General features: G+C 49.1%; 6 protein-coding genes and 1 non-coding gene across 7 annotated transcripts; 5 read left to right on the forward strand and 2 right to left on the reverse strand.

Moving 5' to 3' along the window:
• Positions 1 to 193: 193 nt before the first annotated feature.
• Positions 194 to 1498, forward strand: C8Q69DRAFT_496284 (mitochondrial carrier domain-containing protein; the record flags this gene model as incomplete). The annotated part of the gene is made up of 2 exons (XM_028632253.1): positions 194 to 459; positions 554 to 1498. Exons 1-2 carry the CDS (start codon positions 400 to 402, stop codon positions 1496 to 1498), a joined length of 1005 nt encoding a protein of 334 aa, XP_028487635.1. The 5' UTR covers positions 194 to 399.
• Positions 1489 to 2581, reverse strand: C8Q69DRAFT_457438 (DUF985 domain protein). The gene is made up of 2 exons (XM_028629900.1): positions 1835 to 2581; positions 1489 to 1747 (listed from the first exon to the last, which is right to left on the reverse strand). The coding sequence occupies exons 1-2, from the start codon at positions 2438 to 2440 to the stop codon at positions 1628 to 1630; spliced, it is 726 nt and encodes a 241-aa protein (XP_028487636.1). The 5' UTR covers positions 2441 to 2581; the 3' UTR covers positions 1489 to 1627.
• A 1263-nt stretch (positions 2582 to 3844) lies between these two features.
• On the forward strand, positions 3845 to 4911 carry C8Q69DRAFT_156858 (hypothetical protein). Its single transcript, XM_028625606.1, has 3 exons — positions 3845 to 4201; positions 4258 to 4376; positions 4441 to 4911. The coding sequence occupies exons 1-3, from the start codon at positions 3942 to 3944 to the stop codon at positions 4737 to 4739; spliced, it is 678 nt and encodes a 225-aa protein (XP_028487637.1). The 5' UTR covers positions 3845 to 3941; the 3' UTR covers positions 4740 to 4911.
• A 15-nt stretch (positions 4912 to 4926) lies between these two features.
• On the reverse strand, positions 4927 to 5902 carry C8Q69DRAFT_442171 (hypothetical protein; the record flags this gene model as incomplete). The annotated part of the gene is made up of 3 exons (XM_028628819.1): positions 4927 to 5297; positions 5389 to 5617; positions 5693 to 5902. The coding sequence occupies 3 exons, from the start codon at positions 5900 to 5902 to the stop codon at positions 4927 to 4929; spliced, it is 810 nt and encodes a 269-aa protein (XP_028487638.1).
• Positions 5903 to 6097: 195 nt separating this feature from the next.
• On the forward strand, positions 6098 to 6210 carry C8Q69DRAFT_t31. Its single transcript has one exon. It is a non-coding gene; the product is annotated as a tRNA-Gln (tRNA).
• An 881-nt stretch (positions 6211 to 7091) lies between these two features.
• C8Q69DRAFT_504645 (hypothetical protein) lies at positions 7092 to 10740 on the forward strand (the record flags this gene model as incomplete). The annotated part of the gene is made up of 8 exons (XM_028632616.1): positions 7092 to 7128; positions 7228 to 7306; positions 7429 to 8728; positions 8779 to 8989; positions 9048 to 9991; positions 10058 to 10146; positions 10227 to 10386; positions 10456 to 10740. 8 exons carry the CDS (start codon positions 7092 to 7094, stop codon positions 10738 to 10740), a joined length of 3105 nt encoding a protein of 1034 aa, XP_028487639.1.
• A 362-nt stretch (positions 10741 to 11102) lies between these two features.
• On the forward strand, positions 11103 to 13190 carry C8Q69DRAFT_457448 (hypothetical protein). The gene is made up of 2 exons (XM_028629901.1): positions 11103 to 12654; positions 12742 to 13190. Exons 1-2 carry the CDS (start codon positions 11378 to 11380, stop codon positions 12908 to 12910), a joined length of 1446 nt encoding a protein of 481 aa, XP_028487640.1. The 5' UTR covers positions 11103 to 11377; the 3' UTR covers positions 12911 to 13190.
• The last annotated feature ends 19 nt before the right edge of the window (positions 13191 to 13209 follow it).

A 13209-nucleotide genomic window follows, 5' to 3' on the forward strand; every position in this document is an offset into this window, starting at 1 on the left:
TGGATTGAACAGATAGTATAAACCATTGTATAGAGCCCATAGGAATATAACTATAACCTTGGGGATTTATCTTATTATTTTGACTACATTTAGATCGTGGAACAGAGGGAGCAAGTAACTAAATCGGAGATTGCGGAGTTTACATACGCTGGGAAACTTAGCGATAATCAGATCGGAGCTCAAGGGCCGTTCACCGGAGGGTTGGCAACAGCGATCTTCACGACAACGGAGGCTGCTGCACAGTAGTCCTCTCGACTTATATCTGTTCCGGCGGCTCATTGTGCACACTGGTCCTATCTCATACACTCAGTCCATGTCCAAGTGAGCCCGAAGCTTGGCTGGATATGCTGTGTTGATAGGCTCCCAAAATTTCCCTCAACGCCGAATACAGACCTAACGATGGTCGACCAGACGGAGCCGGAGCCATTGGCTTCCTCCCTGTGGACGAGGTCTCTTCTTGTATGCTCATGAGCCTTTGTATTCGGTCTTTTCTTTTGGCGAATTCCTCCTTGATGAGCTGCAGAGTCACGATCACTGACTCGCAATTTCACAGTCCGGTGCGGTTGCCGGTCTCACCGTTGACCTCTCCCTGTATCCTCTCGATACTATCAAGACTCGTCTACAGAAGGCCAGACACAGCACTAACGGCCCTACGACGAAATCTGCGCCACCTCCTCTCCGACAGACCATCCGCGGCATCTACGCCGGTCTTCCCTCCGTCCTCCTCGGCTCCGCACCTTCGGCGGCCTCCTTCTTTATCGTCTACGATGGCGTGAAGCGCGCCCTCCTTCCCTCCTCTACGTCCGAGCCAGCGTCAAAATGGCATACGTTCTTCACACACTCGCTGGCATCCTCGATGGGTGAGATTTCCGCCTGCGCGGTCCGCGTCCCCACCGAAGTGATCAAGCAGCGCGCCCAGGCTGGACTTTTCGGCGGCTCGACGCTGCTGGCCCTGAAAGATATTCTATCCCTGCGCCATGCCGATCCGACTTCGGGAGCGAAGAGGGGATATGGCCAGGTCATTCGTGAGCTGTACCGCGGCACGGGCATCACAATCGCACGAGAGATCCCGTTTACGGTCCTTCAGTTTACCATGTGGGAGAGCATGAAGGGTGCGTATGCGAAGCGGACACTCAACAAAGCTCAGGGGGCAGACGGCGCCATTGGCGTTGCAGCAGAGCAGATTCCCGCATCGACGAGTGCGCTATTTGGCAGTTTTGCTGGTGCTGTTGCGGCTGGTCTGACGACGCCGCTGGATGTTATCAAGACGCGAGTCATGCTGGCCCGACGCGGAGATGGTGGGGAGTCGGGCCGTGTGCGGATTAAGGATGTGGTGCGCGGCATCGCCAGTGAGGGCTTCGGTGCTTTCTGGCGAGGTATCGGACCTCGTGTCACTTGGATTGGAATTGGTGGTGCGGTGTTTCTAGGCAGTTACCAGTGGGCATGGAATACTCTGGAGGGGAAAGACAGGGAGCGGTTGGCTAGGGAGGAGAAATAGGCGGGGGAGTTGTGGGATTGTATATTAAGCCATGTACATTGCGTATGAATGAAATAGAGCCTGGTTTTAGAAGTATGGGCTTGCTGTGTGCTGATTTGTTGAACCATCTATCTAGATTCAACCATTCTCCTAAACACCCTTTCTCAGCATCCATTTCAGCTCCTCAACCTGCTCAGGAGTCAATAGCTCCTCCATCGTCTCCGGAAGCATAAAATCATGATCAGCGAACTCGAACCCCGGAACGACAGTCTAGAAACCAAAGATCAGAACAATCATCATCATCATGGCTCTACTTTCTTGCGTCAAAAATTTACAAATATCAATAAATATACGTACCTCACTAATCAACAACCCCTCCGTCCTCTTCTCCCCATCCCCCTCCTGATCCGGCAGAAGATAACTCGCTTTATACTTCCCCCCTTCCACGATCCACTGCACTTTCTCCCCCTTCTGAATATCCTTCCCGACAACAAACGTCTCGATCCTCGCTTTCTTCCCCTCCACCACCTTCCCCTCTGGACTCATCACCTCATCCGCGTGAATCAACACATACCTTCCCCTTCCCCAGTGAAGAGTATGCACCGTCCGGCCCCGATTCCGATGAAACGCACCCAGAGGCGTCCCGGGCGTCAAGTAGTAATAAATCGTCGTGCTCGCGGAGCGAGTTGTGTTATCTTGACCTGGGGCGAGACGGGTTGTCGCGTTTGAAGGGGCGGCGTAGGAGAGGTTGGGATCGGATAGGAATGGGTTCGGGATGTTGAGTGGTGAGCGGTCAGTTTCGGTGAAGTAGCCGCCTTCGATGTGAGGGGTGAGGTTGAGTGTGGTGATGGTTGAGAGGATGGAGGGTTGTTGTTCGGGTTGGGTGGTGGGATCGATGGGTGTGCTGGATGGTGGGGGGTAGATGGGTTTGAGGGTTGAGAGGGGGGTGGAAGAGGAGGACATGGTGAGGTCTTATGATAATGCTCCTTTTTTTGGTTTGTTCTGGGGAAAAGAGGATTTGGTTGGATGTGAGGTTGGAAGAGGTGTTAACACTTTTTTTCTTTTGTAAATGAGAAAGTGGTTATAAACTATATATCTCTGAACTAAGTTAACGGTGAGATTATGCCGATATGATGGCGCTATCTTAGCGCATCTGCACAACATCCAGATGAGGTGAGATGAAAACACCGCTCAAGTTCGAAGGCTGAATGGAAAAATAAGCAAATAAAAAAAAAAAAAAGGAGAGAACAACAGAAAGAATACCTACGGGCATTAATCAGAGCCATATGTTGTGCTCTTTCTATTCATCTATTCATCGAAGTCGGGGCTATTAAGAACCGCGTCTTCGGCGATCCACTCTAATATTATATGTCACGAGCTGAACATCAGCACAGGTATCAGATATCAGATGATCATATAAGCACTAAACCAGGATATAGACTTCCGCCCGCGTGTTCCTCTTCGACCTCTTCAATATTCTGCACTCACTCCATTGTAGAGTATTCGAATTAATTTGGCCAGTACCATTTCCTGCCTGGAAACTTGCAGTCCCTTTTCAGTTCGACCGCGAAGGCTACCTAATGTATCACCATCCAGTCCCAGTATTACTTGAAAGCCAGGTTTCGTAAGAAGATGCCTCATGGGTGATATTCATTCGGGAAAATGCCTTATGCAAGAGTACCTAAACTATTGTTAGCCGCTTCACATGCGGCGCAAAGAGGTGCTAATAACAAATACAAGGCGCTTAACCTCAGGATATCAATCCCCCACGACAAATCATTGTCTTCGCCTCAAAATCCTAAAAAGCTTAGATTATCCACTATAAACAGTGAGTTATCTTATTGCATGTAAGAACCCAAAATGCTACTTACCTAGGTAGGCAGGTATTGTTGGAAATGGACACCAGAAAGCGCTACTAGCCTTGTTAGACCTGCATGTTAAAACTGTTCTCTACCATTCAGTTCGATTCAATCGAGATATATTTAAAACAAGATTAGCCGCTTCGCCTTTTTTAGGTCTTTTACATACCCTGATTTCTTTTTATTGTTCGCAAAATTGGAGAGCTGCAGTTTCATATAATGCTTTCTATAGTGGTGCTAGCCTCGTCATTCTGGGCTTTCATTCACTCCCCTACGCGCCGGCAATGCCTTCCATCACAGCCTCCTTTTGAGAAATTTCACCTTCTTTCAAGCAGGACCATCTGCGATCTCCCTAGAGACAGGGAGAGACAGGGCCAACAAGGCAACTCTTCTTCGAGTATATTGACATAGGGTCTGCCCGAGTAACCATCTTCTTGCCTTAATCACAAATCATCAACCTTGGAGTACGATTCAGATTATTCCTATCTTCGCTATATATTGATGGCTTTCTGCCAGTCGACCAAAAAGGAGAACTCCTAGTTGGTCTACCTGGATCTCAAACATATATCTTTTACTATACCTACTGTTTGCGCAAGAAATTCACTATGGCTTCTCGCTACAGTCTTGTGGATTATGATTCCGACGAAGAAGCCCAAAAATACCCAAGAATCCCTATTTCCAATTTGACATCAGCTGGATTCTTCGTTGCTGGAATCTTGGACCAAGCAGGGATCCAATATGGCGTCATGGGGGGCATGGCTGTCAAGTTGATGGGAGGAATGCGTGATACCCGTGATGTTGACATTGCCTTTAACGCCCCAGGAAAGATGCGGGACTTGTGGCGTGTATTGGAGGTGCAGCCGCGGTATATATCACACTGTAAGAAGCTTTACTGATCGGCTACTGACGTCATGTCTACAGTTTGATCATTCCTAAAGAGAGGCTCATCAGCAACATCATGAGAATCTTTGTGAGAACAGGGCCTGGCTATGACAACTGTCCACGCGGTATACCCGTGGAAGTAGACCTTATTGAGTGTGGTATGTGATCCTGCATTTTGGTCGATTAGTTCTCCTACATCTTGGATACATCTAACAATATCAGGATACCAAAACAGTCCCCGAGACCTCGGAAACCATCGCACAGAGCTTCAACTCACGGTTGATTCAGAGCCCAGATCGATCTATGTCATCGATATTCTCTATTTGATGCGTGGAAAGATGGCAGCTTTCATGAGCCGGCGCAGCGACAATGACCGAGATGACATAACATATCTTCTGCGAGCCTACCCGGAAGCGATCCAGGGGATCAAGGATAAACTCGACCCAATTGCTGTCGACTGCTTCCTGGAAAGTGTCTCTGCTGAGAACAGAGGATACTGGACTCGATTCTTCGGCCATTGAGATTCCGGAGAGATGAAGGCATTCGATCTTTTACCTCGGCCACTGCTTGGATATTGGCCTCACGCCAAAGTCCCCTTCGTTTCTGTCTTTCCTTTTTATTACCAGATTGAGAAATTCAGTTGCTCTTCTTGACATGTAGATACTATACAGTCATTACAAATTGAAATGCTTGTCTGACCCCCCTTTCTTAAAATCCTGGCCTGTCTTTTGTCCGAGGGTCCTTAGAACCGTGACGTCGCCACCTTGTCGCATAGATCTCCGGTGGATACTTCCACCCCATTCGCTTCTGTTTATTCTCAACATATTCCTGCCATATCTTTCGTCGAGAAACAGGCGTGGGGTCAATGAAGATGAAATGTGCCGGAACACCATCTTCTTTAAGGGCATCAATACGTCGCTTGGCCCATTCAACACAAGTACTGCCCTCCAGGTTAAGGTTCTCTTCTCCCCATTCCACTGACAGGTCCTGGGCATCAATGAGGTCCTGTAAATCTACCCCGTTTTTAATATCGATAAGGCTTTGTGCGTAGACTTCCAGTTTTGGAAATGGGAGTCCACCTTTGAAGGTTTGTTATTGAACATTTTCCCCGAAGTTAGAGAGACATTATTATATATATATATATATGTATATATATCGGTCAAATCTTACCTTTGCTCCATTCCACATTTTCTGGTCTACAGTCAATGTTGTAGTAACTTGCCGGGACTAGTAACCAGAAATCGGTCCTGCCAATTGCCTTGAATCGAGGGTATTTATGGTTGAGGGAGTCAGGACGTTTGAGTGGTTGTGGTCCGCATGGTTCTAGAAGATCACTGCTAGACATGAAGAGCTGAACGGCTTCTTGATGCCGTTCATCGGGAACGCATAATATATTTTCCTAGAAGTAAGTATGGCAGGTTAGAAATTGGTTGCCGCGTTTTTAGATTAAATGCAAAGGTATGTGAGCACGAACATTAAGTACTCTCCCAGCTCCATAATAGATCAGAGCAAATTCGTCGACAAAGAAGCAACATATGCCAGCATTTTTCAAGATGGATAATACAGCTAAGGTTTCTTCAAGAGTCGGTTCCTTATCCCCAGGATTTCCAACTGCAAGCGGATGAAAAGCTAAAGAGACCATTGGTTCCTCCTTCTTAGCAGATACTGCTTGTGACTCAGCCATGTTTTCAGTATTAGACATGGCACTGGAACAAGTGAAGTTGGTGGTTTGTGCTTGATATGTCGAATGAATGAAATGATAAAAGGTCAGTTGTAAGCAACCCCCCACCTTTTGCCAGGAGGGGCAATTAACTTGAAAAGCCCACCAAGAAATAAATAGGCTCCTAAATCACTAAACGGGCAGCTTCAGCATCCGCGTGGTCCTGTGGTCTAGGGGTTATGACGTCGGATTTTGAAGACCCCAGCAGCTCAAAAACTACTGGGATAGACACGAATTTCCGTAGATCGTGGGTTCGATTCCCACCAGGACCTTCTTTTTTGATTCTTTTGTTTTTTTTTCTCTTTTGTCACGATTTTTTCTATTTTTTGCTTCCTGTTTATTTTATGCTTGTTTCCGAGAGATTAATGTATTGTCACAACTTCCGGGTTTTCTCAAGCTTTGGGTTGGAGACAATTACAGTACTGTACAATAATGTTCGAACATGACTGCTCCTCCCACAGCTATTTCTGGTTCTCAAATCTCCCCATCGTATCGTCTATTATTAAGTTCTATCTAAGCCCCAGAAAGCAACCCCGCCCGCTAATCTTAGCCGGAGACTCCGCGCTAGACGGCGTGATGGGCGACAGCAGCACATGGAGCCTCGTGGCAGGCAAGGCACCGCGCTGATCTCACGGTTATGTACGGCAGTGGTCGTTCTAGAAAGGGTATCTAACAGGAAAGCCTGGATGAGCGACATACTCTATACTCTATACCCCGACTCTTCTTTCAGATCACCGTCTCACCCACAGAACCCGCTGAACAATCTCCCAGACGAGCCCCCTCGAGTCGGGCCCGAGCCCTCCCTGGCGTGGCGCACGGCCAAGTCGTTTGGTCGGACCGCAGGCTAAACGGCGCTTCCATCCCACTGTCCATCCGATCGATCTATCCAACTGCTCCGGATGACGGACGACAAGGCGAACCACTCCCCCATTCCGTCGCAAGAGCATGAGAGTCCGAAGACACGACGCTCTGCTGCCATCCTCCCTGCTATTCGAGTCCGCTCTCATGGCCCCTTCCCATCTATCGATCGCTCGCATTGTACCCATCGTGTGAGGGCCCGTCGCCTTCCCGACTCCCGCGGACGGGTTCCGCTGCCGTCTGCGCGTCCCTAATCGCCTGCCGATTCCCATCGTGATACTGCCATTCGAGCTGGATGGCACGCAAACCTAGCCGTCAGAGGGTCAGCTATGGTGAGTCCTGCCGTTCTCCGGGTACCCGTCGATGTCTCTCTCTCTGGGGAATGCGGCGGGCAGTACGTGGACGATGATGCTGACTTGTCGACTTATCAGTGCTGCCTCTGCCAGATGGCCCTGGTGGCCACCGTCTGGGCGTCAATGGACTTGCGGTAGACTCCCAGAATTCCATCCTGTAAGATTGACACGCGCCTCTCGATTCTACCCATACTTGCGACGGCGATGCCGCTGAGATCCGTTTCGCATCGAGTCTCTACGCTACATAACACCACGGATTCTATAGCTGACGGTCATCAGATACTCCGCAGGTCGCGATGGCGTACTTTGTTCCTGGAACCTGAATCCGCAACAATCCGCGCCCTTGCCGTATGGCTTGAACGCCAGGACGCTTGGACAGACTACATTCGAGCGCCAGGTGCAGGCGCACAGCCACTGGATAAACGATATCGTTCTCACGCATAATAACTCGGCCCTCGTTTCGGCTTCATCAGATACGACGGTGAGACTGTGGCGCCCTCACGCGGACATCGCAGAGCTGCCCGCGTCTATCGGCAAGCACGGGGATTATGTAAAGTGTCTGGCATCCCCCGGGAACAATTACGACTGGGTTGCATCTGGCGGACTCGACCATAAAATCTATCTCTGGGACCTCAATGGCGCTGGAGAGAAATTGAAAATCGATGCCTATGGGGATGATCGCACAGCAAAGGGCTCAGTGTACGCCTTGGGCGCGGTCGGCTCTCTACTGGCCAGCGGAGGCCCAGATTGTGTAGTCCGGTTGTGGGATCCCAAGTCGGGCAAGCTCATCACCAAGTTCGTTGGGCATACAGATAACGTCAGGGATACACTGATCAACCAGCAAGGGGACACCATCATCACCGCCTCCTCAGACCAGACCATCAAGGTCTGGTCGTTGACGGCAGGAAGATGCATGCACACGTTGACCATGCACAATGATAGCGTCTGGTCACTCTATTCGGATCATCCGCAGCTGTCGGTGTTCTACTCCAGCGATCGTTCTGGCCTTGTCGCAAAGACCGACACGAGAGATGCACCAGACATAGACCAAGGAACATGCATCGCCGTCCTGCAGGAGAATGATGGAGTGGGCAAGGTAGTGGCCTCGGAAGGTTACATCTGGACAGCAACACCAAAGTCGAGCATAAATCGCTGGTACGATATCGACACGACTCTTGACATCGAATCTCCTCCACCAGCGGGGTTCCGCCAGAGTTTGAGTATGGCCTCTGTGCAGGTCGACTCGCCCCCAGAATCACTTGTAGACGTGCCATCTTCCACGACCAATGGTCATGCAAAACCGAAGATCCCACACACTGCTGTGCTGCGACTATCTAACACTTCGACGTATGCGAGAGCGCGCGATCCGGATGGGGTGACAATCTACTCCGCTACAAGCATCAAAAAGCCTGCCGAGTCACTGGACGATGATCTCGACCTTGTCCTTCCTATCCAGACTTTACCTGAGGAGACCATTGAAGGTCAGCATGGTCTGATCAAATACCTTATGCTCAACGATCGAAAGCGCACCCTTACTCAGGATACAGCAGGAGAAGTGGTCCTATGGGATCTCCTGAGGGTAAAGCTCCAATCTTCAGTTTGTTTGATACCATGGCTAACAACTAACAGTGTATCCCTATAAAATCATTCGGCAAGCGCCACATCGATGACGTGGCCGATGAAGTGAACACCGTTGAAAGCGTCGCGCATTGGTGCACGCTTGATATACGGACGGGGAGGCTCTCAGTGATCTTGGAGCTGAACCGGTGTTTCGATGCGGAAGTATATGCAGACGAGACAGACATTGCCGACAGACAGGATTTTAAAGAAGATCAAAGAAGTATGAGTTCCTTGGGCTTGATAACTTTCGTGTCATCAGAGGCTGACCAACTGAACAGTAAACTTGGGTAAATGGGTCCTGCGTTGGCTATTTGCTCCCCTGGTTGAGGAAGAAATCAAGCGCGATGGCGCTTATCGCGAGTCTGCTGTGGCCAAGTCCGAAGAGCTGAGAACTCCGGGGCGTACAACGCCCCCTAAAGCCATAGGACTTCCCTTCATTGATACCCAGGCAGCCAGTTCATATATGTCTGAGTCTTCGATGTCTGGTTCGAACGGGTTACAGAGACCACCTGGTACCCCAGGCCTTGCGATAGGACTAGCAACTCCGAGAGTCGGCTCAGCTTGTCAGAGCTCCTCGAATGCGTATAGCTCGGCTCTCCCTCCCACAGATGAAGGGGCTGCGCAGCCGGATTCGGATGCCACGAGGCGTTCCTTATCGGAAAGGTCCACTGACTATTTCTCAGCCAATCCACTCTCTCCTGGGGCAGACACAGATAGGGCGGCTGGGTCCCCTGAAGACCCGAACTTGACAGCATTGCCTCAATCACCGGTAGACGCAGAAAAGGACGAGAGAAAGAAAAGCGGTTCTTTGTTTGGCAAGAAGTTCCGGATGGACTTCCCCCGAAAGCTCACGCGGACTTCGACTGATGTGAGACCTCCCGTTCAAGAAGAGAAGAACGAGGAGTCAGACAAGTCATCTGTGAAGGAGGAAAAGGTGTTCGAGAACAACCTTGGTGGTGTTGTAGAGAGGATACGGCATGAATACGATACATTTCTGGCAGCCAATCCTGGACAGACACTGAATACATCCATTGCACCAAGTCTGGAGAGCGAAACCCCCGTATTAGATATACCTTCCACTACCGCAATCCTTATTCAGGAAGAATCTGGAGACTCGGCTGTGGCAGCAGATCTCTATCGAGGGTCGGTTGCCACAGTTGGCAAGGAGGTGGATAGACTGGAAAAGTCCGTACCACTGTGGCTTGGCGAACTCCTTCTCAAGGTAAGCATCTTGCTCAGAGTTTCTATCAGCAACATCCTTTGTCCGGTGTCACTGACAACGACATAGAATCTCATCCCCGCGAAGGATATCGTCAAGATCGCATTCACTTTGAAACCTTACGAGGATCTTTTACCCCCCGTTGTCAAACCAGACCCGTATGTATACCCATCATCAAGAGGACTCGGATAGTCTACTTTTCGTGTAAGATGCAGTTAGCTAATGTGGCACCCACAAGGACAAACACTAATACTTCTCGCCTCAACGCCAACCGCATGCTTCGAGCCAAAAAGATTCTCGCGTATATCGCGGAACGAATAGAGTCGCCAGGTCCCGAAGGACAAGAGGAGGATGCAATGAAGCCCGAGGAATACCTGGAGCTCTACTGTCAGAATACTGTAAGTGACTGCATTATCATGCAACTATACGGCCTTTTTGAACTTCGGGCTGACAGAAACTCTTTTCAGTTGATACCCCCTAACATGACACTGGCCACTATTCGAACTCAGATCTGGCGATCCTCCGGAGACATAGTCTTAGTTTATAAAGCCAACGGAAAGAAACACATACCGATGAATAGGTCTGCGCGGAGCAGCGTGAATGAACACGACACCGACCATGTTCCTGGTAAACATTCGCCTGACCTTGGGCGCTTACCCAATGGGGAGAGTGCGCTGTCGGGAAGCTTCTCTTCGATTGCTGCATCGGGATATACGTCGGCCTCTGCAACGCCGTCTATCCCAGGCAATTGACATCTGGATTACTTCATATCTCGTTTCTTGCAAAGCACGTGTTACATTGCGTTGCAAGTGTATCAATAGTTATATACCTGGAGCGAGGCCCTTGGCGTCAGTTATTATCCGTTTTGCAGAGTCTGTCTGGAGATATACCATTTATCTTCATGTGCATCTGTCCATTTTCTGTTCCTTGGAATATCCCTCCCACCAGAGGCCATGTATAACTCTATTTCTGATGATGCCAGCGCTGGAAAGCAAATCAATCAACGCATCATCATCATTATTGAACATGGAGATTGTGGAGGAATCCTCTGAATCCCCTCATAAGCTTAGACCTTGGTAGAGCCTGTGTCGTAACTGGCGCGTCGCAACCCATTGGAATTTGAACCATGGTGTCGACAGCATCTTCCCAAGACCCGACCATACAGCTGGCTCAATTTGATCCATAAGGCATAAATGCACCATCTGGATCCGTGGATAGCTCAACTAAGTTAGAATAATATTAAAAAGGTGACGTCCATCAACATGTTGTCATCCTGTTCACCCCCATCCTACTTCTGCTCCTGAAATTTACCGCTATCTAACTCATTTTAGTTCATCTGTACAAAGGCTTGTTGTTGATATACTTTGTCGCCAATGGATCCTCTACACCATGTCGGTCATCTCGAGATCTGATGTCACTGCCGCGTACCATGGTAATAATAACAATACCGTCTCAGTCTGGGCCAGACGAGCATCTCGATTGTTCTCTGCAAGGTCAAATTCGAGCCTTCCTGAGACGGGGCAGGCGAAGCAGAATTCCATCCTGCACAGATTCCCGCTAGAACTTCTCTTCCAAATCACGGACGAGCTGCCGGCAAGCAGTCATAACGCCCTGAGAAATACCTGTCGAGATCTGCAGCGTACGCTTTGCGCAAGGCTCCTAAGCCATGGAGATCGGTTCGAACTTCTTCGGTGTATGGAAAGGGACGATAGCTCTCAAGATCGTTTCTTGTGCGGTGGATGCCAAAGAACGCATCATCGAACCGACTTCCCACCATCAGAACTGGAAAAAGACCCAAGAACTCGTCGATGTATAGCTACCAAGAAGCTCCTCTGGCTATGTCCCTATGCACCACTGAGTTTTTCCGAACTCGCAGCACGCAAACAGCATGAGATTCCTCTCTGCTGCGGCCATTCAGCCTGCCACGGGCCTTACAACTTCGTCATCAAGGAACAAGACGGCACCTGGGCTCTACTCAAAGACTACTATTTCTCCGTGACTGACTGGCAGAACGGCAGCGTTTCGAAACGAGCAGCCAAAAAGCGTCTGCGCGGCTATGACTTGCCGATCTGTCCTCACCTACGTACCAGCGACCCCGAAGTCACAGACATATACAGCGACTCATGCATATACCAATACAATCGGGCCGACACCAGATGTAAACGCAACTGCTCGAACTGCCGCAACGGCGGCGGACATTGCAAATACTGCCGCACGACCTTCTTCTTCTGCTACCCACCGCACACTGTGCCGCTCCAAGACGACAATATCTGGTACTACAGCTTCATCGTGAAGCGTAACGTGGGCAAGCTGGAAGATCCCAAGGACCCCGTCTGGCTGGCGCAACTTATGCAGGCGCAACCGATCCTGTTCGCGCGGCATTGGGTCCAAAGTACAATATGGGAACTCTCGCAGGAAGTCATTGCGCAGCTTCGTCGGCTCAATAGAAGCGACTATGCGAGTCGAGAAAAGTCGATCGTATCAGAGGAAGTCGATGGGCTTATGGATCTCGGACGGCGCGTCTGGACGGAATATATGGATTTCGTGGACCGTAATGGACTGGATATGGTTTCCTTCCTTGCTGATTATAAACCGATGGGTCCGTTTCTGCCTAAAAAGACAGGCTATATGTTCAAGAAATTTCTCGATAGAAATTCACGAAATTGGTAGGATCTTACTTTTTTTTTTTTTTTTTTTTTTGTTTTTTAATAGCAAATTGGTTGGGACAAAGCTAACATTTCATTCCTGCACAGGTATAACCGCGATGGTTTCCTACGCTCAGATCGATTCCCTGCCACTACTGTCCCAAGAGAATCTTGGCGACCACTGTTGAGGCCTGGATGTTTTGATGCGACTTTGAATAATACTACTCCGCGGATCAAGATCGTGCTCGACAATGAAGAGAATGTTTTCGAGATGTGAATCATAAAAATTCCGAAGGGAAGGTTTTATCTTTAAAAAAGTTTCATTACTTATAAAAGAATATGTCATCTATTGCATTCATTGGGCTAACTGTACGTGTTCACTGCATATTACAGTGAGGTGAGGTGAGCTTCTAGTCGGAATACTTACGTACTATGTGCCAATACCTAACTACATAGATGTCATGGATAGTTAGAGGAAAAGCTGCGAGATTTTTTCAATATAGAACAATATTATAAGGATAGTTGCACAGAATGGAATAGACGGTTCAAGACAGTAACTAAATCCATTTATTCCTT

This window comes from Paecilomyces variotii (genome assembly GCF_004022145.1).
Source record: "Paecilomyces variotii strain CBS 101075 chromosome Unknown C8Q69scaffold_2, whole genome shotgun sequence".
NCBI classification, from domain to species: Eukaryota; Fungi; Ascomycota; class Eurotiomycetes; order Eurotiales; family Thermoascaceae; genus Paecilomyces; species Paecilomyces variotii.

What these genes read in the sequence shown, in the direction of transcription:
- C8Q69DRAFT_457438 (XM_028629900.1), bottom strand. Translation starts at nt 2,440, where the DNA reads ATGTCCTCCTCTTCCACCCCCCTCTCAACCCTCAAACCCATCTACCCC. An exon ending in AGGGGTTGTTGATTAGTGAG is followed by an intron (nt 1,748 to 1,834) that starts GTACGTATATTT and finishes TTTGGTTTCTAG; the next exon opens with ACTGTCGTTCCGGGGTTCGA.
- C8Q69DRAFT_156858 (XM_028625606.1), top strand. Translation starts at nt 3,942, where the DNA reads ATGGCTTCTCGCTACAGTCTTGTGGATTATGATTCCGACGAAGAAGCC. An exon ending in GTATTGGAGGTGCAGCCGCG is followed by an intron (nt 4,202 to 4,257) that starts GTATATATCACA and finishes TCATGTCTACAG; the next exon opens with TTTGATCATTCCTAAAGAGA. An exon ending in AGTAGACCTTATTGAGTGTG is followed by an intron (nt 4,377 to 4,440) that starts GTATGTGATCCT and finishes TAACAATATCAG; the next exon opens with GATACCAAAACAGTCCCCGA.
- C8Q69DRAFT_457448 (XM_028629901.1), top strand. Translation starts at nt 11,378, where the DNA reads ATGTCGGTCATCTCGAGATCTGATGTCACTGCCGCGTACCATGGTAAT. An exon ending in GATAGAAATTCACGAAATTG is followed by an intron (nt 12,655 to 12,741) that starts GTAGGATCTTAC and finishes ATTCCTGCACAG; the next exon opens with GTATAACCGCGATGGTTTCC.